Here is a 26,299-nt window from a genome sequence, read left to right as displayed (position 1 = left end):
TTTTATTACTAATTTTAAATTTTCATCTTAAAGAAAATCGTTAAATTTTATGTTCAAATATCATTCGTGCAAAATTAATAAAATTAAGAGTTGAAATAAAATTGAAAATCGTACATTTCAATACAAAGTTGAAAAGAAATATTAACGATATTTTTGAAAACATTTAATCACTCGTATATAAAAACATGTATTGATAATATCAATGTACTAAAAACACACGTATACTAGAAATAACCTCACGAAAAAAAAGCATAGTGCGAGAAATAATATTTTTTGACCAACTAACTTGAGTTTAATATTGTCAACTTTTACGATATACATTTTATTTTATTTAAGTTTCCCCTGGGCGCTAGTATATTGAATATGAATTATACGCGCATATACATATATTTATAGTTTTTTAAATTTAGTATCAAATAATACATATAATTAGAAATAATCATGTTTTCATTGATTATTATTATTCGATGATTTATTACTCTATCAAAGTAATACATATCAAGTATTGTTTAAAGTAGTAGAATATTTTTACGATATAAAGAAATACTTACGTTCATTTTGTTAATGAGGTGTTCGATGATTATGGCAAAAGCCTCGAATCCGTTAGTGGCATGTTTTAATCGAGTTTCAGCACGTTGTAAACACAAACTTGTATCGTCTCGTTTGTTCTTAGATTCAACCGGTTCTCGGCGTTTTTGTTGAGTAGAAGAAATAGCAGCTACTGCAGTTGTGGTTACTGGTACCTTGACTGCAGCAGTTGTCGTTGCTGCTTTGCCGTTATTCAAATGATTTACAGCCGTCGATCCAACTCCCTTGTTTTCAGATTTTCCGACTGTCAAATTATGTTCTATAAAATCAAATGTCATAAAACCAATTATACTAGAAAAACATATTTTCTTATTTTATAATTTATTTGAAATAGCCCTTAAAATAAACAAATCTATTAATGAGCATGAACTGTAAAAATGATTTCATTATCGACTCACGACAAAATATTCAAGTGCTTTAAAATTTAATGAAATTAATTAATTAAACGTTGGATTTAAACTATCATACACAATATAGATGGATACGTTCAGAACAATGTAAAATGTTATTTGTGTACAATGAGAAGTAGACAAATGAATGAATCTGAGGAGGAGTATTGGCGATGGAGATATTATTATGCATAATATTAGATACAGATAAATATTTTTAAACATCGTATTTATGGCTTTATTAACATGACAGGTCCCAGAGATTTATTAGATGAAAGAGATCAAAATGTAATATATTGAACTATTAATGCTTTAAAAAAAAACTATAGCCTACGAAAATGTATATTGAAGTGTATTTGAGCTAAAAATCTATTATAATATTTTAAGTATTATGTCCAGATACAGCATGCATTTAATGGAAAAGAGGTCAATGAGTAAAACCAAATATTGAAATTTTTCATACAATAATTTTTTACACTGTAATACGGACTACGTGAAGAGCGGTGATCACCTTTTGCTAGATTTTATTTTTGATATTATAAAATATACTAATATTGAAATAAAACACAAATACACTACATGAATACTGTTGAAAAATTGCTTTTTTAATTAAAATTAATTGATTACGACTAAGCTACATATGTTTAATTTAATCACTCATATGCGCGTTAAAAAAAAAAGTATTTTTTATTTTGAAATAAACAACGTTTGTTAATAAAGTAGAATACTTGTTATTTAAATTATTACTTATAACTAAGAATGTTGTTTGAAAACTTTTGATCATGATTGTAACAATAATATTTCACATGTCACTTGATGGCATTAACTAAACGAGAAATTTGTACTCCGATCAATTTAACTAAATTTTCAGAAGTGCTCGTTTTTTACTAATCATACTGCAATAATAACAAACACCCATAACAGTTGAACAAACGTAGAAACCATGTAATTTTTATTTGTTTAAGCAATGAGCCAGCTGACTTAGGTTTTTGAACAATCAATTGTTGTTTATTATTTTAACTAGTTTTTTTTTATATTTAAAATAAATTAATATACATTTTCAATTAAAATAGAAATAAAAGCTAATTCAAATTAATAAATAACAATATAACACACAAAACCATAACAATCTTGAATTTTAATATAAATTATTAACTAACACATAGATAAATGTCAAATATTAATCTTTCAATTCTAAAGATATTTGGGAATGCAAGATAATTATAATAAATGTACAACTTGAGTTAACGTCAAATAAATGAAACAATTATACTTTTTAAATTGGCCCATTTTAATGGCTTTAATTTTCGAACGCATTCTTAAATGGTACAAATAAAACAAGTTTGAATTGTTTAACCTTAATTTGAATAATAAATTATACATTTTTGTGGTCAAAGACGAAATTACTTTGGTTTTTATTTTAATTTTTATTAGATTTTCTTCTTAAATAGTTCATTATTTGCGATCATTCAATTCTAAGATTCAAACTAGATTTTTTTTTTATTTTGTAATAATTTCCACCAAAAAATTATATCCTGCGGAAAATTTAACGGATGTTGGACTGTGGACAGATAATTATTTACTTGAAATGGCCGTTTGTTCCTATTTTTAAAGTAGACAATCTCTCCTCCGCAATTGCCACTGGACAAAAGCCAAAACGTTCTAGTTCTCGTCTAAGTTCATTATCATATACCGCGGAAATTATAATACTCTATGATTAAAGGAAGTATACTGAAATGAGATTGATAATAATGATACCCACGTGATAAGGAAAAATATTAAGTTGTAAAAAAAAAATATATTTTTTAATTATCTTAGGACCGACTTAACGATACCACAACAATACACACGATTGAGAAACTATATATACAATGAATATTAGTAAATACGTGAAAATGTCAACGGGTCAAGTAACGGGAGGCTATTATTCTCGTATTCTACTGAATTCATTTAATATTCTATCAGGTATACATCGGCTAGTTTCTTGAAGTTTAATAATAACTTTTTCCACAAATTCAATTTTATGTAATACTTGAAAGATAACAAAATTCTCTTTCTCTAAATAGTAAATAGAAAATAAAAACAGTAAACTCATACTATCATTTAATTAAATAAATAAGATGAAATTTAAGTAATAGATATTACTAAAACTTAATAATTTAGTATAAAAATCACTACACCTTTGAAAACATTTTTGGAGGCACACGTCGAGACAACGAATAGCAATTGCGTGTAGTATGCATCAAAATGTCTATGATACAAGTCCACCTAATTGTCTAGTGATTTTTTACTTTTGGTGCATTAGCCATGTGCTCAGACAATAATTATAGACATTACCAAAACTCAGATTAACTGATATACTTTTATCATTTGTGTAAAAACTTCTTGATGCTCTACTCTGTTATATAGAAAACACACTCTACAAAACACACACTCCGTTATTAAAAAAATATTATTCTACGCCTGAAGATAATATTTTTATTTTAAACTAGAGCATGCATCTCAAAATAAGAGGATATTATTCTGAAAAGTAAGATATTAGAAATTTCAACATTTTTACCATTTGTAATAATATAATTCTATAAAAGGGCCATACGAAAACGAGCCAAGTAAAATATTAACTCTTTTTTTTTTTTTTTTTCATTTCCTTTATTACTGTTTACAGAAGTAACAGCCAACAATCTCAAATAATAAATACTTTTAATACAGAATAAACTATATATTAATGTGATCTGGCACATATCAGGTAAAATAGTAAAAATCTGGTAGATCGCCATGAATACTCAAATCGACGTTAAACGAACTTATTTTATTTTTGTATATTTTTTGAACACATAGCTTATAAATTTTTTTATCGAGCTTGAAATTTCAATTTCAAACTGGCGACATGAAGCCAGAAATTCTATTAACCACCCTGAATGTAAACATAGTGTTTAATTGCGTTCATATGGAATGGTAGCAAATAATAAAACGTCCAAAATTATTAAATGTAAGATAAAATTATACAATTATACGTTGAAATACTTTATTGCAAGTTACTGAAAACGTTTTCAATTTATTCTTTTTCAAACGGAATGATCTTAATTAAAAACTATTTACACTAAAGTACAATAATGTAAGTACAGTATACATCATTATGCGATTACATGGATACTGTTTGGATTATGTGTAAACTAATACGACAAACACTAAAGAAAATTATTCTTCGTGTACCCAATACATCTATTAAATGACTTTTGACACATATTCATAACGTTTCATAGACTCTGGGACACGGGCCATAGACGTTTTATATTTTTAGCAATAATCACTTCTTTTTATATCCATAGGCGACTTACGCTTAGATTATCTTATTCTACGGTTCAAAAATCCCGAGTTTAAAGCGTCAAGCAAATTTCATTTCTACAACTGGCAGCTAGCCCGAAACGCATTATATCCGCCTGCTACGTTAATTATCGCTTTTTGGCGAATGCAGTTTAACATAAACATAATGCTCGTTTCATCTATACATTAAAAAACATACAAAACTTTAATATTTTTAACAGATTCACGAACTGTTGCGAAAAATTAGTTTTCATAATGAAAGTTATCATCAACGTATAATTCGTGAGAGGTCTATTTTTAAGGTAATTTAAAAAAAAAAGTTATTTATAATAAATCCCATCCATTATGCACGTGCTTACATTACAAAGATTCTACTAATTAAAATTTTTATTAAAATTATATTTTTTAGAAAGTTATGTAGAAAAAATTAAAATTCATAGAATAAAAAACCATCAATACACAATTACAGAGTTTAGTGTTGATCGAACCAATAGTTAAATTTCCCGAATAAAACGACATACAAAAAATGTATAAATCGAACATGTGTTGCGTTCAATTAAAAATGGTTTTTACTCCGTTATTTAGGAAAAAAAATGTAGGTGAAAGGAACTTTTAACATAATATTATCGTGTATCATCGGCCACATTTTCTTTGCGTACAAGGTGTTGTGTATTTTTGTTTCACCTGCGCTTGTTTATGTAGCTTACCCTGTTGTCTGGCCTTCCGCCTGTGCAAACGTAATGATGACCATCGTTGCAGGTGGTTCGTGTCTGGCTTCTCAACCGAAGACAATATTACGGAAGGAGGAGTGGATACAATACTTGTCCGACGAACGTTGGGTAAATTTTTACCATTATTTCCTCCATGGAACAAAGCAGTAAGTTTGCCCAGAGTTCCCACCATAATTGTGTCTCGTTAGTTCTCTTATTGAATTACCGCAGTGACAATAATATATGTATATAATGTAGTTTTCCCATCAATAGTTAATTGTTCTAACGAAACTGCAAGATCTATTTTCTATAGGATTCGCGAAAAAAACACTGCAAATAAAACATAGCAGTGTTGTAATCATAGGCGTTCAAGTATTGTTGACGAACACGTTAGGAACCATTGACCCGCGATCGTGCAATGTCGCTGTAATTACCTACATCCTCTGTATTGGCTTTGGCGGTATGGCGGCAATAAGCCTATCTTTGATTTGAATTACTTAACTCAAACGATATCGCAAAAATATATTAAATGAATGATAAATGAATTAAAAAACGGAATTCGCACGTGCTCAAGTTATGCAGTTTGAAGTACATAGATAACGAGAAGAAACTTGAGCAATTCCGCGTCCTGAATAGGAGAAAGCATGTATGCAACGAAAGAACTTCCTAAAACCTGATCTGATGGTTTAAATGAATTCGTGATGATGACGTGTAATGCGGTTACACGTTACAAGAATCAACCCTTAGGTGAATTTTTTAATATTATAATTATTTAATATATATTTATTTTGACAAAGCTCAAATATTAGAGTAGATATTTAAAAAAAAAAACCAACACGAGTATTTTAATACATTTTTTGTATAAACTCGAATGATGTGATAACATTCATTAAATAATTTTTTTGAATTTACTAGAAATTTTATCAAAATGTTCAATTAACAAGAAACGTTAAGCAGCCAAATATGTGATCTCTGATATATTTTATCAATAGATTGTATTATTTGCTAGTAAATTAGATAAATGAAAGTAATCATACATATGAAAAAAAGTATATTACATTACCATCAAATAAAATAATAAACGCGAAAAACGCCTAAGAGATGTGGTGAAACGTACAATCTTAAATCATTTGATGTCTTTTTATCGACAGAAAATTGTCCGACAAGTCAGAAATTGAAATCAAACCGACTTTTTATAGGAAATGAATTTTGCAATGTCATCCACAGCTTACACACTATCAAGGGTCAAATCATGTCCGCATACGTGATCCGACAACAAAACAATAATATCAATTCTATATCGTCCTACCGGTATAAGACAGCAAATTTCTCACTTGAACTAGTACAATGTATCTATCCAGCATGAAGATAATGAAAAAAACGTAAAAAGTATTGTTTTACACACGTTTAATCGAAAACATTAAAAAACCGTTAACTCATTCACATACACACTCGTCGCACAAGGAGTTAAGCTAATACTAAAACCGACCGATTGTAAGTGATGTGGTACATCTTAGAGAGAACAACCGCTACATAGACCGGCCGCTCCGGCTATGATGTGCGTACTACCCGACCTTCGAACGTTAAACTGTCGTTGGCAACTGATCCTTACACGTACACACGCTCTATCATCACCCACACAGTGATAGCTAAAATTTGTTTGTTTATAAAATTAACTATCTTCTCATTCATCATTTGTTCTAGAGAAAACAATACAAAAAAGTGTATTTAAAATGTAAAGTATACAAAAAACATATGGCATTCAAATCATCGTTGTGTTACAAGTGTAACGAATAATTACTACGAGCACGTGTTAAAATTTTAAATATTATACAATTCGAAAGTAGCCCACGAAATTTGCAAGTTTTTTGAATACCCACTCAAGACACAATGCACGTGACTAAATGTGGTAATACCTAATTATAATAATCAAAATATATTCAATAACGTTTGGTAACACAACGGTCTGTCAATATTACAAAAATGTAAATTAAAAGTACCTCTTCATATCTTTTACAAATATTTTTTCGTATAAAAAATATAGTGATGAAACAAAAAAAAAATAACATTATATTCACGAGTTCACATTAATGTAATTTATTGTTATATCCGAAGGATTTCCTACAAACTGTTGTTAAATTACTAACAAATTGTTCATGTTGAATGTAAAATGAGACTCGAGAAACGAAAAATTCTGATAAAAGAATCAGATATCTAAGTTAAGAAATTCAGAAACAGATTTAAAACTATTTTTAAATTATTGTGAAAACTTATTTTTAAAATTAACTAGAATTTCATTACCAAATTTCTTCATAATTTATATGACATTACTATGATCATTTACTTTACAAAATATAACTATGTAGGGGCAGATTTAAGCTTTATCTTCGAGAGAGACCAAAATTAATAAGAAATATTATCATGTAATTAGCCATAAAAAAAGTCAACTCAACCTCAATACTACAAAACAGTATTGCTGTAGGGTCAACACAATATTTGTACCAAATGCACAGATCATTACGTTTAATATAATGCAGGTCTAACATAAGTCATAATCGTGTTCTTCTTTCTGAGGACTCTGTATACATTTGTTAAGTAGTTTTTAATTAATCAAAAAGGAAAATATCCATTTTTTTTTTATTTCTTAACACTTCCGAATTCAATGAGTTAATAATGAACATGTTTTATTTGATTCAAGTTCTCCTTAATTGATTATAAAGCACTTTTTAATTTAAATTATAATTTATCTAACAACAATTTCAACTGAAATAGGGAGAACTTTGGCGATTCCAAATCACATATGTACAGAAAAAAATTATTGTAATGATAAAAAATAAATAAGAGATTGTCATTCTATATGCAGTTTTAAGTAATACATTGTTAATTTCAAATCATAACTGCAAATCACATTACACTTACCAGTACCATTTCTTTTGGTTTTCAAAGAACTTTTCGAAGCTACAACTGCTGGCTTAGAACGTAATGATGAAGTGGCCGCGTTAAGTGTTGAACGTGAATTAAAGTTTTTATCTAAAATAAAAAAATTATAATAATAAAAATTATGAACAAAAGCTCAATTCGTATTTAAATACCAAAATCATTTTTTATGTATTTCTGTCGAAATAGGATACTATATAAATTAGATTTTATCTGTTTAAAAAAACTAAAGAAAACTTTTAGCAAGTGTATCGTCATGTTGTTAACGTTAAATTAAATAGAAAAACTGATTAGTGAATTAATAACAAATTATCTTCGCTCTAGTTGGCCTTGGTTTTCTTATTTATGGATAGACGCCATCTCAGGTAACTAGCCTACACACCTAACACGGACAGACAAGATAAGGTTTTCATAGGCATTCTAGTAGTTATTTCGAATTTTTCTGTAAAATCAATTCTGTGTAAAAGAAATATTTTTTTTTTAGCTTACTTTGAAATTTATTTGACAAAGTTACACGTTTAGAACCAAAATAGTAATTTCGAATAAAACTTTTATAAAACAAAAAATTCAAAATTTCACAAATTCCTTGACTTTTATGATTTTACCACAATTTAAAAAAATCCAAGAGGACCAAGGACCTTAGTCCCTTTAATTAGCGAATTAACTCACCGAAAAATAAAAAAAACTTTGTACGTTGTATAGTGTTAATATAGTAAACATTTATATAAAATATATCATATACACTTTTTATATTTTATAAAAACACACTCGCCTAACATTGATGGTTTTGAACATCAAATATATGCGCCTGATTCCATATTAAATGCAACTGTAATGATTTACATGCATAGTAAATAATCTATGAAGAAGTAAGCAGGGGCATTAAAAAAACATCCATAAACACTTGTAATATAATACATATTGTAAAAAAAATATCCAACTATCACAAAGCATAAGTGTTACTATTCAATACTTAATATTAAGTTTCAAAAATGTAATTGAATATTATAATGCCATATGTAACAGTAAGCATTTTTTCTATGTATACAAAGAAAAAATTAAAAATTTAATAATATTTGCTTAAATAATCATTAAAATAAAATTCTAAGATGTAGATATGTAAATCATCGAATTTCACAGTACTATACACCGGAATTAATTACATCCTTATTAAATAATAAATTGTATGTTTCCAACTATGTTTATATATGTATACTAGATATAATGAAAAATTCAGTAAAATATAACTCGAGTATAGTCTCTTAAGTACGAAATTGTTTATATTACTTAGTATAATTTGTGATTGTTAAATTTTAGACTTATTTTATAGAAAAATACATTTTAGGTGGATTCCATGATAAAGGAAGGCAGTTGACCATATTAGATACGATTTATTAAATAAGAATAAAAATGTATGACTTACAAATGAAAATCTTAAATATTATATGGTTAAAAAAAATACGAGAAGAAGAGAAACAAATAATTTGTTTGCTTTTACCTAATAATTTTGAATATTTTGCTATTTTAAAAATATTTTATTTATTAAATTATCGAATGGAATTACTCTGATAATGCAATTTTCATATTAAATTGATTAGCGACATCAATTTTGATGTGTATTTATTTTCAATTTATTAATTATCGTGTTATACTATTTAATGATGTACTTGAAAGACGTATTCTTATTAATTATTTCCGACTGTATATACTTATATTATTTACGTTTAAAAGCAAAAATCATATACCTTAAAATCAAGATGTGGGCATATTAAGTACAATTCTTAAATAAGAAAATAGTTATACACTTATGCTTAGATAGTATCGGTAAAAATAACTTGAAAAGAATTTTTTTTATTCTAATGATGTTTTTTCGTAATATGGAGGAACATTCAAAGGACAATGTGTGCAATTATAATAATAACCGAATATAGGCCAGGTCATAGTGATGAAAAAATACCCTAAGTCGTTAGATTATGCGAATTAAAAAGGTATTATTTATCACTCTGTAAATGATTACTCTATTTAGTTTATTATTATCGACTAATAATTATTTACAAAAAAAAAATAAATAAATAAAAATAAAAGCAATTTATGAGAAAAAGTTCGAGTTTTATTAATTATTTTTAATTAGATATATGAATATATATATTTTTTTAGGAAAAGTTAAAATAATTTACTTAATAGACGTTTGAATAAAATAAAAAAATTGACAATTTTATCGTTTAACTAAATTCAAAATAAATTAAGTTCCTAAAGTAATTTTACAACGTGGCTAACTTTTATAGGTCCTTTAAAAAAAGTTTATTATCAGTACGATAAAGTTAAAAAAAATTTAAAATGCCCACAAAGAGCAAAAAATATTTGAGCAACACATTATCAAATAATTTGTTTGTGTACTAGCGTATAAAATAAAAAAGCAATGATAAATTATCAATTAACGCCACTTTAAGGTATTCATACATATAGAATACTTACGGGTAAGTGTGGGATGTGAAGCAGCTTGTTTTAATGCAATTTTTGTTTCATTACTAAGATCACTAAATGAACTATCCCTAGAACTATTTTGAGAACTCTTTGGTAAATATCTAGATCTTGAGATATTTGGTTTTTCATCATTAACTTGTAAATTGGACTCCGATCCACCTCGTGATCTCACTTTACGGCTGTAAAATAAAAATATATTATTTATAAATCTTGATGCATAAGCATTAAATGGTTTTTAAACTCACCTTTTTGCTTTAAGAGGCGTATTGACCCGGTGAGATCTAATATTTGGCAGTGGTTCAGTGTTAGTTGGCGATTCTTTCATTTTGTTAGAGCATGTAGCCAATGGATTAGTAGAATTAATTTTGCTTTTAACGTCTTTAAGACGATTAGCATGAGTTTTTTGATCGACTTTGCTTTTTTCTATTTTATTCATCACAGCATCCCAACGACCAGCTGGTTTTCTAGTTCTAGGAGCTCTGTTTTCTTGATCCTGTCTCACATCGAGAGTTCTTGGCTTTTGTAAAGTGGTTGGTCTTTTATACCTCTTGCTTGCTGGACTAGACGCTTCTTCTGTACAATCAACAGTCACCGAGTTTATTCGTTCAGAAGGAGCGACTAGACAAACTCGTTGACTATTGACAGAAGAAGGTGAAGCAGATGAATTGTTGGAGGAAATTACTTCACATTTTTCGTTTTGTTCTGGAGGCTCTTCACATATCCTGTCGAAGTCTGAATATACTCCACTTGAATCCATTTCTTCTACAGTACCAGTAATAGTGTTATTTGATGCTTCCGGTTGACTTTTAACAGTGTCACCAGAATAAAGTGTACCATCTATTACTCTAGCTTTACGATGACAATGATCTTCAGCTTCACTTTCTGTAAAGAAGTCAGAATCTGTCATCGGTTCAGGTGGTCCCAATCGTTTAACTGTAGCTCCACGACTAGTCGGACGGCTGGTTTCACCATCACCTTGGTATCCAGTATCAAGACTTCCAATGCTGGTTATACTATTAATAACATTATTAATCGGTGCAATGGTAAGTAGTGGTACTTCGGTTGTTGTTTTTGACGAAAACTCATCCATAGGTAAATCTTCTAAAGAAGGAGTTCGATCAATTATGGCGTTATCGTAAAAAACATGCCCAAATGAAACAGTAGAACGTTTTGGATATGCACTGGCGCTGTCGTGTTCAGATACGGTATGATTTAACGAAGGTTCTGAAGATAGAACCGGAGATATTAAATCGTCATCTTTCGGCATGGATATCATTTCTAAATCACTCGTAATAATATCACCCTCGCAAATACACTAAAAATTAAACAATACAAATTTTAATGTTTAATAAAATATTTTAACCACTTATATTTATTTCATGAAAATACTTACTTCTGGTATGGGGTTTTGAGGCGACATCTTAAAAAAAAGACCCGCTACTTCATAGTGAGCTTCATCTCCTTTAAATTCGATCATTTGATCTGGCGTCAATATACCTAAGCTATCAGTACCTTCAAACGGGGATTCAGTTTTTCCAAAATCAAGTTCCCAATTAGCTAGTGTGGCTGGACAACCATCGTCATACATAAGTTCGGCTTCTAATTTATCATTAGTATTATTCTTATGATCAATTAGTCGTACTAAATGGGACAGTACAAATAGAGCACATTGATCATTACACGAAAAATATCTTACACCGCTTATGGATCCATCACAAACTCCATGACCACTTTCAACTTCAATGCCACACCAGTCTCCTGGACCTAATATAGTTTTACCAAAATATCTTAGGATGCCAGTTTTAGAGAGTTGAGTTAACTCTACAAAACTACCAAGATCTTTTTCGGTTATTGAACAGCGGCTTGTTGATTTAAAAAGTGATGAAGGACGGTTTGGTGGAGGTGGTTGTAATTTATTATCGACATTATTAAAAATCCCAAATAAAGTTGACGATGTAGTTGAATTTCGAATAGTTCCATCGAAATGAGAACGAACTTTGTTTGAGATATTAGAAAATCGAGATCTCAAAGGAGCAGAATTCAATACAGGAATTTTACTTTCCCCAGGAACCTGAAAATCAAATAAAACAAATTAGCCTAAGTTTAACAATTAGATAGGAAAAATAAACACAAGCAACTATTAATTTATACACATAAGCTTGGTGTATGTATTACTAAAACGTCGTTAAATTATTACAAACAAAGACTCATTGCCATAGCAAGAAGAATACTAATGACGTTTAATTGTTAATGAAGTTTTTCGATTTTCAAAACGTGTACTAAGAGCTATAAATTTGAATGAATAGAAAATCTTAAGTTTAAATATACGTACTGGAATAATAATTACTAATTGCTTTTATAATAACGCTCTAAATAATATTGCCGTAATAAATGCTTATGAAATTCATAAGATCATGATATAAAAATAAAAAATTAAACACTTGTCTGATGTGTTTCATATTTTTTAAAACTATTATAGCGTTATATATGTAATAAACATAACACACACAAATGGACGAGAAACGATAGGATTACATTGTGACTACTAACAGTTGGTATTGATATAAACTCGGTGAACAATTACATTATGTTAGTTGTAGATTTTAACAGGTGCATCACACCCTTTACTCTGTACATCACAAAACAAAAATACCATGACAATTTTTAATACATTATTATCAATAGTAGTCATGATAGAATTATTAAACTTGTAGTAACCTAGACATATTTATTTCGAATAAATGTTAATTATAATGAATATTATTATGCACATTAAAAATGTACAACAGAACAAAATGAAGACGTTTTTAATAATAGAATTTTCTATCTGGGAAATAACAATTTAAACTACATGTATAGTGATTTTAATTAAAAAAAATAATAATATCAAATAAAGTCAAATGAATAATCAAAGTTAAAAATCAGTATGTCGTACTAAAAACGCTATTATATTGCGTGGGATAATTTTTAAATATCTCGCATTATGTCATCTATAACCGCAAATTTATCTCTAAAATGAAGTGATGAACAAAATAAAGATCCAAAATATTGATTATTATCTATTTTTTTTTTTTATTATATTCACCCCTATTAAAACATCCAGGCCACGCCACTAAACAATAGGTTTAATTGCTGACCCGTGTCATATTCGAATATAAATGATTTATAAAACAATTTTTGAGAGTATCAATATTTATATTTATAATTAAGTAATGGATTGTTTTTATAAAATGAATAATTGATGTTTAAAGCTAATATTAATTTAAAATAACAATTTAATTTCCTTAATACTTAGTTAAAAATTATTAATTTTAAGCGACTTAATATGTCCGGTTTATTATTATCAGAAGAGTTTCATGGATACAATCCAAAAAATAATATAAAATTAATTTGGTGCTGACCTAATTTTAGAAGTAAAAATCTAAATAACTCACAATTCAGTACTAAGTATAGATGGGCAACCAAACTAACCTAACAATAAATTTGACATCCAACTAAAATTGAAACTTGTCAAATTGAATATTGCGATTTTTAAGCGAATTATTCATGGGCATACAAGAATGTACATACAAAGGTTTTATATCATATGTATAAAGACAGGAATGTAACATGACATATAATAGCGTATAACGAAATATGCTATTGATACACTTTAATGCTCGCTAACAAATCTCCATTAGATATGGAAGAATTTTAAGTAATATTGAAAAAGTAAAATTCAGAATAAAAGATAATTAGTTTAATATTTTATATTTTGTACAATAAACACATTTTGTTTCCTTTAAAAGCATAATTAAAAAATGAATATACTTATAGATAAATATTGTAAATTAGCTATGAATGATTTTTTTTCTGAATATGTTAATATTTACAAATTAGACCAACAGACATAACACAACATATTATTTATAAGTAATTGATAAGAGCCACATAGCTACTTTTAAAAATGGCTTTTAACTTTATAATTAATATAATTAGTGTTTTACCCAGTGCCTCCCAAGACGTGAGCCTGTAATTGATGCATATGTTAAGTTTTAGGTACAAACGCATTAAGTTACACGAATATATAACTTAATAATATCCTAATTATATAATGTGAGATACGATTAATTTATATTTCTGTTTAATTTATGCATTTTAAGAATTAATAAGTATGCTTTGTCGTAGGGAAACCATAGTTAAAGACAGTCCGCTTAATTTTTATATTAAATAAAGTTGGATATCTTTCTTATATAACATTAATCAAAGTACAGAATACTTATTAATTTATTATTTTTATTCCAGTTAGAGTATGAAATTAATGTATATTACATGAAAATAAAAGGTTTTAATATAATGTTAAATATATATAAACATAATATCAGCATCTGGAAAAATATCTAGAAAGTAGTACAAGTGCAATATACTAGAATATAAAAATATATCAGTCTACAATAAAACGTTTACTTTCATTTTTTTTTTCCCACTCTAAATAAGGTACTATGCAAAAATTGTTGTCTTTAAAATTTTTAAATACATTTGCAGCAAATTGAATTTTTTTTTAATACATGCGAATGTAGATAACGCAGGGAATACTAAATATAATCATTTTAAACAGTATTTAGTTTTGACGTAAGATACAATTACTATGCTAACACAACCTCACATTTTAATATGAAATTAATATTTTTGTACATTTTATTTATAGTTTGTATATGAACATCATTTGACAACAACTTTGGAATGTGCAATTTTTAAGTTGTATCTACCTTATAATTTTTCAACATTCATACTTAAAAAATCTAAATTGTTATTCTTAAAATAAGTATAAATATGTGATTTTAAGCTATAATATACAAAAACTGGATATGCAGTATACAGTATACAAAAATGATAAGATTATTGTAAAAATGAGCTATTGAATAATAAGTAAAAATTATCAAAATTTAATATACTTGTATTTGGTTTTTTAAGAATTTACTTTTTTAGTTTTAGTAAAAATATTAAAAATTTATAATAACGATTATTAAAAAAGATTTTTTTAGACATAGTCAGTTGTCTCAAATTTTAATCTAATAGACCTTGAGAGAACAACAACGATTTAGAAACCGTGCAACCGTAACATGGTACGCTTCATCATTAAACCGTGAATCGTGATAAATAACAATGTTTATTATCCATTGTAATGATCAGCCAACAGTAGTAAAACTAACTAATAAAACAGAATCAGGTAAGGACATACCCAGTTCATTTCATTAAGTATTATATTATTGTTATTATAATATTAATCTTAATATTATAGATGAATCTAACAATATTATCATTGAATACTGCTTGTTAACAAAAATAAAAGCTTTATTAATTTATAATACTAACTTCATATAGGATACTATTTTTATAATTTTTTTGGATAAAAAATAATATAGTAGCAAACGTCCTACAAAAATTAATAATTGTTTTAATATTTCCAACAACGAAATTTAGTTAAAATCACTTATTAGTGATTTTAAGTGATGAGTTTTAACGCACTAATATAAAATTAATGTATAATAGATAATAATTTAGAAATCACAGCAATTGCAACAATGAAAGAATTTTTCAAATTAAATTGCTTGGTATCAAAACAAATAAAATTTATCAAGATCTAAAAGTCTAAGTACTTAAGGAAATTAATATAACCATTAAAATGGAAACAAAAAGATGCAACATTATACAATTTTTTTAACCCAGGGTAAATTAAAACTAAACCCAATGAAAAAACTACAAAATGACTTAAAAAATACTAATTTTTTTTTACCGAAGGTACTCCTGTGCCTTCCTAGACGCTAACCATACATGTAACATATAGCTTTGGTGGGTTCAATCATGCGGGCATGGACTTGTGCCCATAAAAAACGAAAAATGAACACAATAAGGTAATGCATAATCCCGTTACTAATTCGCATCTACACTATAGTTTAAAAAAAATAGAAAGTTCATTCCTATTTAAAAATGTGAATTTACAATAACATTAATCATTCGCATTGATATTTTATATCAATAGTTTTTATTACAAATGTTATAGCTCAAATTCAAATTGATTAATATACGAATTTTCTAGATTTCAAATTGACATTATCGAATGAGATTGACAAGTAAACCTCATTATGAGAAGTAAAATATTTGAAAAACTTAGTTTACTTAACGCATTTCTTTATTTATCATAAGATGAGATATACCCCAAGTTATTTACACATAATTATTTTTCATTATTTAAATACACTATAAAGGAAACGAGATGTGAATAATTTTACAGTTATGCATTATGTTACACAATAGGCACTATTGTGCACAACCATTGAAGAAGAGAGTACGATGGCTCCTTTAAACGTATACTTACTATAGCGGACGGTGCATAAAATAAATAATTAAATAGGACGCGTTTTTATATTTGAAACGCAATGAACTACTTGGTTATACAATATCTCGGATCGTTAACATTAATTAACAATTAAAACTTAGCGTTCAATTGTTCAATTCATTAAAAGTTTTCTTGAACGTCACCAACCGGTTGCACAACAGCCTACAGACAAAATACATACAGCAAAATTTTGTCTTAAAAACTCATTAACACTTATAATTCCAGTTTGACTTCAAATATTTTTAACATGATATTCTATGGGTTAATAGTAATCCTAAAATAATATATTTTCAAGGTAACACTATTACTTTGTACCAATCTGGTGTTTATATTTGGTAATATTATAATATTTAAACGCATTTCCAAAGTCAACAAATTATTTAAAAATGAAAAGAGAATATAAAAATTTTAGTTTACAAAAATAAGTACACATTTATGTCAATCTGGAGAAAATGTAAATTTGTTTAATATCATCATAGCCTCATTTCATTAATCATAAGAATATCGAAAGTCACTTTCAGTATAATTTGAAGAACATGAGATCAATAAAAATGTAAATTGATTCTAATAAAAGAAGCAAGTTTTAATTTTAGTATTTTTAACAACTAGAGTTCGAATATTTTTCAAGATACAAGGGAAAAGGTAAAATATATAATATGACCTTAAGACCATAATTCTGAAATTTTTTCAAGTTAACAAAAAAATTTACTTTTTTAAATAGCCAATTAGTTATGTAAACAAACAATATAGTTTTATTTTCATTTCTTTTCTTTAAAGAATGAAAACATATATATATATAAATAGAACACATTGAAACCTAACTCTGTTATCTAAAATGATTTTAATAATACGTTAAAAAAAACAATGGTTCATCTTTCATTACAATTTTAAAATTACATATTACTAGTGGCGTACATAGGAATAGGGTTCTAGAGTTCCCCTGGAACTAGTTCAACAATATAAGGGGTGGGATGCAGGGGCGATTTTACGTGTTTATTATCAACTTATAATGAATACCCTACCCGACCTACGAACAATACTGCGTGTTATATATTTGATGTTATCAGGACTAAATTAATTAATATTAATAGGAGTAAAAAAAAAATCAAAACTCATAAACGTGAAGAAGAATTTAAAGTAAAAGCTATCGTATAAAATCCGCTAAATAAACAAGATAATTTTAATTTATGCAACCGTTTAATCGAATAACTACAAATAATACATAATTTATATCTTAATATTCTATTTAAATGTGTTCCTAATAAAAAATTATATATATAGTAAACAAAAATAATAAGCAGAAAACAGTTTTTGCTATCGCACTTTCACAAAAATACACACCGAATTAGCATCACTCCGATATAACATATTGAGATATTATTCTTTTTGTCACTAGACATATATCATGAGGCACACCATAATTAAGCGACTAAACTTTGGCATCGTTATGCACATAAAACAGATTCAAATACTTGATTATATCAGAACACCTCAAGGCAGTAGGGTTTTAAATGGCAACACGTCTATGAACTATGAAGTAATTTGCAAGAGAAGAGAACGGTTCTTATTCATCATACAAAACAAATATAACCGCATCATCAGTTCAGGTACAAAGAAACTAATAAAAACTCTTACTTTGGCCATTGCGTTCAGATCGATATCCAACACCAACAGTTTAACACTACCGGATAACAATGGATTGCTGAGGTATCATTGACGTGAACGATGGAGCACTATAGACGGGCGCACATTTTGATGATTATATATTTTTTTTATAACTCACAACATATTAAACAAAAGTAACTGCGCACTTGTGGTGTACACGAAGTATAACTCACAAAACATATAATTTTCTAATGGTTTATTAACTCACAAAAGTAAAACACGATACGGAACAAACACAGTAACGCGCAATAAACGCACACACAGAACCAACTGAACTGAATGTTCAAATCGGCGCGACGGCGTCGTCACCCGCACTATCATACCGACAGTGACAAGAAAGGGTAGAGGGGGTCGAACATTTGAAGCGATCAATAAGCAGACAGCAACGACTGCCGGCAACGCGAAGCCCGCCACAATTTCGCGCATTCTATTTCCCGCTAAGAATCGCTACTAGCGGAACGACGTGCAGCGCACCAAGTGGTTTAGATACATTTTATAAAATGTGCATAATACGTCTTTATTCCTAGACTTGTTTTTTTTAAATTGCAATATTTCATGCTAGCAGGTCATTAGATAATTTATATTTTAGTGTCCGCTTTATTTTTAAATTATATCCACTTCATTTACGCTAATAATACAGAGTGATTGATTTATAATTGAACGCTAAATTTCTCCTAAAATAATGATAATTTTAAAGAAATATGTTTTGAATTTGTTGAGTAATATTATTTTTCAATTTATAAGTTATTAATTGTTTATGTCCATGGTTTAACCCTTATGTGGATATCAACTTTATTTTTTCAAATGGCAGTAGTGAACATATTCAACTTTCTCCTACGTTACAAATTAGCTTAATTAAGAAAATGACTGGTCCATATGGGTTCAACTTTTGAATCAATAATCCAAGTGTTATAAGTATTTTTATACTTGAGTTGAAGAAGTTCTACGAAACTTTTATCATTAAAGAAATATCTAATGATGAAAACTACATAACCCGCACCTTATCTCTAGTCAATATATTAACATGTTAATTAATAACTTCTAAAATACTAGTTCAAAAATTGTAAACAACCAGTCAGTTTTCTTAAATCATTTTTTCTTTATTAGTGAAAAATATTAAGTTAGTATCCTTTTAAGAAATATGGGATAAATTTAAAATATATTTAATTATATTATGTATTTTTTTTTTTATGTATTAACAAATACGTAATACTAAACAACCCCCCCGAGTGCTGTGGACAAATGTTTAATGATAGATGTAGTCATGATATGATAATGATTTGATGTAGTCATACATCCGCCTCACTCCTATTCTATATTAAATATTAGGGTTCGTCAAGAATATATTTTTGGATTTCGATATCGTACTGAATTCAGCGATATTTTATTGCAATATTGAAAAAAAAAATTGTTGCCCATATCGCGTAAAATCAATATCAATATCGATATCATTGACGAGTTCTATTAAATATGTACGTAATTTAAAAAAATGTATGTAATTTTTAAGATGTTTAGAATGTTAATAACTTCCGAAAGAATAGGTCGAACAGGATTTTTACGTTTAAAATTCGAAATGTTTAAAATGTATTTAAAATACCAGATTTTTCAAAATTTACATTGGTCTTATGGATTTCATAAGTAAAGGTTTTCAACTGTTTACTTATGTTTTTTAACAACCCAAGGGTAGAACGGTATGATTAACCAGTCATTCTTAATTAAATTATTTTTCATTATATAAGCTACTTTAATATGTATGTTGCTATTTAAAAAATAAATTTGACACCCTTATAAGGTATAAGAGATGAATTAAAAAAGTACTTGATGATTGATAAATCGAAAATCATATGAATAAACTAAATAAAATCAAAAAAGAAAGTCAATGGTTTTATTATTTTAGCAGAAATCGAGTATCTAACATTAAAATAATCGACGATATATTATTAACATAATCATGTTAATGTTAAGATACTATTTATTAACAAGTATTCAATATAAATTTTGTCCAATATGTAAATGATTAATAATCAGAAAATACTTTTGATGCATCATGATAAAATGTGTATTATGAATATTTTGTATTTAAAATTCTATAGTCTAATAATGGCATTTAATCATAGTAATACAATGCTATTAGTGTTTTCAATTTTTCAGACGTGAAGTATAATGTAAAAATGGTACAAATGTCAATAAATTCTAAGAAATATTTTATTAAATGATGCCCCAATTGACGTTCAATAATATTTTTAGACACATGTTATCGAGTTGCTCATAATTGAGGTAATAATAATAAATACAAAACGATAAGGAACAATCAAACCAAATATTTTAACATCCGTCTGTTCTAACTTAGTAAATAAAGAATTTTTAAAATTATCTTTGTTCTGCGGAAAAATAGACGGGAAAGTTTTCAGAAAAGATCTGTTAGGTAACGGCATACTTAGAGAGGGACACAGGGGCACATGTCTCTTCCATTGACCATGCTAATATTTTATCAAGTAATGTATGATGAGTGAGTGATTAATATCAATTGATAATATTTTTCAATTTTTGTTTGGTTATTCATAACATTGTTTAACAAACGTTGGTTGATATAGTTGTCTGTGAAGTAGAATTCAGTGGCATTTAGGGTTGTCTCTGAAACGTTATCACTTATTATTACAACAAATACGTTAATGTTAATTTAATATTTTTGAAGTGTTTAATACGAGAGAAATACTCTAATATTTTTTACGTTAATTATTAAAAATGTATACAAACATTTTCTTGAATAAAAAAAAAACAGGACAATTTTTTTAGTTTTTGAGGATAAAGTCATAAACCAAATATAATTAAGGTTCTTTAGTATTCACCATTAATATCATCCAGTGAGAGCTGAGAATTTTTATTGTTAGAAATAAAAATAAAAATAAAAATATAACATACTGATTAAATCACCCGTCTTATCTTCTATATCTTTAATATAAATGTTATTACATTTTTATATCGTTATTACTTTACTTATAAAAGTAACCAGGCGTAAAGGATAGGCAGTCTAATAATCACCAATGTTAATATATTTTTATATAATTTTTTTTATATAGAATCCTTGGGTATTTCTCTTTCATTTTATATAATTTGTTTAAAAAACTGACCTTATACTTGCCCACAAGGGGGGATTCAAAATAGAAACTTTTCCATAAAATTCAATATATTCAACTTAACTTTTGAAAATATTCTGGAAATACTGCCTCTATTAAATATGTGTTAAATTAGAGCTTATATTACGTACTATAATTTAAAAAAAAATTTATCCCGATGACCTATGCCACGTCCACACTAATTTTTTCATATATTTCTAATTGGTAATAATCTCAAAAAAGAGGTGATAGAAAAAATATAATTTCAGACTTGAAATCAGCGTAAACATTTGGTTTAGTAAAGTATATATTGCTCTATAATCAATAGAAAATATTTTATTTTAGTGATGTGATTTTACTGTGTAATTCAGTATAAAAGCAAAATTCATACTCGTATTAATTTGGAGATATTTAATTAAAATTTTTTTTTTTTTGAAGTAGCCATTTTTTACACCAGCGTAATTTTAATATATTTTTTGAAATTCTAAAATTTAAGTTTTTTTTCCAATATTTGGTAATTATAATTTCAACAAAATAAAATCGTTTTTTTTTTTTACGTTTTGATCATTAAAATTTGTTAAGTGAGAGGTGAGCAAAATTAACGACAGACACAACAAAAAACTATATGGGAAAATAATTTAATATGACATTTATTCTCATTAGAGGAGACCACAGTAATGGGGTCCTCGAAGTTATTCTATCTAAATGAGATAAAAATCAAACAAACTTTGAATTTTTTTTACCTTAAAAAATAATTAAGAAAAAAAATGCAAAAAAAGTTATGTTGACTTCGGATTGTTATATGATACGCGGTATGGCCGCTGGAAATGAGACGAAAAAGATGTCGGTCAAATGATACTTCTGTCCAGACCAGTGTCATGACTTATCTAGATAAATATTTTATAGGTATCTAAATTTTCATCTCGGATTAGCTAAACACATTTATATAATGGGTTTAAATTATACAGCATTCCATGTTTTTCAATCCAACGTTGTATGCAGTGGCGGCTCGTGGGTGCTGGTTGTGGTGGTGCGACTTTAAATATAATACCGCCAGTTATAGGTATAAAAAATTGTCGAATTAAATATAATAAAATAAAACACAATACACGTATTATTATTTTAAAAATCGCAGTAGAAAATAGAAATGAAAATAATAATAATAATATCGATTATACTATTAGAGCAAACGACGATCGTACACGTAGTTAGTTCAAAAAATAAATTATCCAATATGGTAATTAGTGATGGGCATAATCGAGATATATAATCGAGATATCTTGATTATGAAAATAATCGAGATATTTCGATTATTGAAATCATATCAATTATATAATCGAGATATTCTGATTTTTTTAATAAATAATATTAGAATAATATTGATTATTCTATAATCGAGTGATTATTTCTAATGATTTCTCGTTTATTATAAAAACAATGATTTCTTGATCTTGAAATGTATATAATCGAATAAAAGTTATTTCGAATGATGTCCATGAAACGATGAAACGAGAGAATACTATTTTTAAGTTTTTATTTAGCATAAATTATAGTCGAATTATTATTAAATTGTTGACTTCGAGTCTTATTTTCAACTCGTTCAATCGCTACTCATGGCAACACCTTATCTGTCACATTTTTGGGAAGTATGTGACGATTAGAACAAAGTTTTGTCCTGAACTGGCTAAACTACTGAGTTCTGATTCTCTCACTAGTTGTGAATTTATGAAAAATCAATTAGGTGTGGAATTAGGTGTTTTAATTATGATGGTCAAGCAGGCTATTGCTACCTTATCTTATGTTTTTATTTTTAAATTTGTTATCGGTTTTTTTAAAATATAGGTAATAATTATTAAATAAAAAAAATAACAACTTGTCTTTTATTTAAAGCACTTATTAATAATGCATTATTAATATATTATTGNCTTTATTTAAAACACTTATTAATAATGCATTATTAATATATTATTGTTATTATTATTCCTAAATTATAGTTTAATATAATAATTATAAATAAACACCAACAAATAAAAAAAGCAAAATTAAATTAATAATTATTTACTATAGGTATATTTATTCATATTTCGAATAATTTTTCGATTCTCTCGATAAATAATAATAGTTGATTATTCTTATCATACGAGCAGACGATTTTAACTTCGAGTGATTTTTCGAGAGATTCACTCGATTATGAAAATGTCTCGATTACTAATCATTCGATTATCGAAATCATTCGATTATGCCCATCACTAATGGTAATATACTAATATTTTACTGTATGGACGATGCTGCCGGTCGTCCAAATCCCGTACATAAGATTTGCAGCTTAACTGTACCCGCACGCACACGATTGGACACCTCGTTTATGATAAGCGTTTCAAAATATTATTCGGACGACGCGCGGTAAGTCGTCCAAACACTGCTCGTGTGTGCACATGTATCCTCATATACTGAGGTAAACAACTTTAATGTTGGCACACGACAAATGTATTATAACTATTTTACTATTTAAAAATTTGCATTTTCAATAAAAATGTAGAATTAAGAACATACAATTAATAATCATATTTCAATTAATTTCAGTAGGGGGTGCCATCGTCCCGTCGTCCAAGCCACGAGCCGCCACTGGTTGTATGACGTTAAATTTCGATGTAAATCGGCATTTACATCGTATCACTCTATATGAGGTCGACTTTTGATTGTTATACAATATTTATATTGCGAGTTAATTACGTTGAATTTTATTATTATTATTGTTGTCAGAAAATTTAGTTTGCAGGTGCATATTATAGTCAATCACAGTATTAGTATAATACAGTATAATAACTATTAAAATACCCGTACAATATAAATAAAATTAGCAGTAAAAATTATTTCAAATTATCCATCTTTTATATTGCAAAAGATGGACTTGGAAAATAATAAATTATTAATAAATCCAGATTTATTAACAACATTTTTAGAAATTCAATTAATATATTTTTAAGAAGCCAGTACATCAATTCAACTTTTTAAATTAATCAAATTATTCGATTTTTTTCTGTACGTCTATTACAATAATTACACAACACTTCATGATCTCGGAAGTAATACATTGAAAGAATAATAGGGGTTATATTTTTCAAAACAGTATGAACAAGTACTTCTTTTTACACTCTAGCTTTTAATACATTTTTTACAATAATTATGTAGGCATAATTTAGAATAACTAAACCATACTTTTGTTTTATTGCAAATTATACATGGACGACTTATCAATGTTTTATATACTGGAATACCTATAAAAAATATATAAATATCATCATTATTTATTACATTGTAAATATTTTGAAATTTTTATTGGCTTATCAAATATTTTCTAGAAGAACTGATAAACCAAATTATTTATTTCAATATTTTTCTCTTATACATAAAATTAATGAATCAGTTTTACTGAAATAGCATAGAAATATTTTTATAAGATTAAATAAATACAGATTTGTGAGTAATAAGCTTTGAATGTGTATTGGCATTTCATCAATTTAAATAAATTAAATTTATAAGTCTAATAATTCCTAAAATAAGAATATTAAAAGGTATACTAAATTGATAGTTTTATTTGGACTTATAAAGGTGCAGACTTTATTATGAATTTTTTCCGAAATTATTGTGCATTTTTATAATAAACATTTGATTTAGATATAATCCTAATTAAATGGAAACAAAGCCTTTCTAAGGGGGGACAATAGAGGTAAGTATCTTAAGGTGCCACATATTTGAGGAGTGCCATAAAAATACGAATATATTTTTTTGTAATTACTCCCTCTCTCTTATAGAACTATACCGTTTGACCTAGAATATAGACACATTAATTGAAAAAAAAACTAACATTTATATAGTAACGTAGGAAAATGGTAAGCGTTATTTTTAAAAGTTAGGCCCTTTTTTAATTAAACTATTCAACCCAAAATAATCAACATTTTTATAGACGCGAAAGAAAGATTCCACGATTCTACAACCACAATCGCCAAAATCGTATATTACATTTGATAAACCTCTAGAAGTCTCTAATAAATAAAGTAATTTTCAAAAATGTTGTTATTATTTAGTTAATATATTTATATTTTTCGATAAAAAATTCGTAAACCATTCTATATTTTTTAAATCCATGAAGATTATTCAACTTGTCCCCCGATATTTTCTATATAAATTAAATATACTATGTTTATTTTAATTAAATTTGTAGTAAAATACTTAAATATTAATTTAACTTTTAATTACAATAATTTCTCAAAATAATTTTGCATCGTTCAATATCATTTCATTTCTTTTAGTCAATTAATAATTGTATCTAAATCATTAAGTTTGTATTATTATCGTAATTATTAAATAATCACTAAATAAATAAGTTTAACATACCATCATCATCTTCCTCCAACGCTGTATAAATACCATAAAATTATTATATTTTTACTATATATAAGACGTATTTATAATGATTAAAATAAATTTTGCCGTATAGTTGATTAATAAAAGGAGTTTTAGATAGAAAAATATTCTCTGATGATCAATTTATTTTATTTTATTTTGTTTATGATACTCACTGATAATCGAAGAACCCAATACTAAAGAAAATAATAGTTAATTTGTTTTAGCTTCGATGCGAAGCTGAGAAGGTATTGGTTTTACTAAGATGTGTTTTTTTTTTTTTTTTTTTTTTTTTTTTTT

The 26,299-nt window shown here is 27.0% G+C and overlaps 1 protein-coding gene across 1 annotated transcript in view; it reads right to left on the bottom strand.

Moving 5' to 3' along the window:
- LOC126899728 (CAP-Gly domain-containing linker protein 1 homolog) overlaps window positions 1-18,844 on the bottom strand; it is a 24,860-nt gene extending 6,016 nt beyond the window's left edge. Inside the window, exons 1-6 of the mRNA XM_050674855.1 lie at window positions 18,447-18,844; window positions 11,826-12,503; window positions 10,678-11,747; window positions 10,424-10,611; window positions 7,931-8,041; window positions 552-847 (exon numbers count right to left, since the gene is read on the bottom strand). Of these exons, the coding sequence (XP_050530812.1) occupies window positions 552-847; window positions 7,931-8,041; window positions 10,424-10,611; window positions 10,678-11,747; window positions 11,826-12,503; window positions 18,447-18,455 (2,352 nt within the window). The 5' untranslated portion in view covers window positions 18,456-18,844. The remainder of the gene's footprint in view (window positions 1-551; window positions 848-7,930; window positions 8,042-10,423; window positions 10,612-10,677; window positions 11,748-11,825; window positions 12,504-18,446) is intronic.
- Between the last annotated feature and the right edge of the window lie 7,455 nt (window positions 18,845-26,299).

This window comes from Daktulosphaira vitifoliae, unplaced genomic scaffold (assembly GCF_025091365.1).
Source record: "Daktulosphaira vitifoliae isolate Bord-2020 unplaced genomic scaffold, ASM2509136v1 Scaffold_1, whole genome shotgun sequence".
Lineage (NCBI taxonomy): Eukaryota > Metazoa > Arthropoda > Insecta > Hemiptera > Phylloxeridae > Daktulosphaira > Daktulosphaira vitifoliae.
The sequence above is the reverse complement of the archived record's forward strand: the minus strand, read 5'-3'. Positions and strand labels throughout refer to the sequence as shown.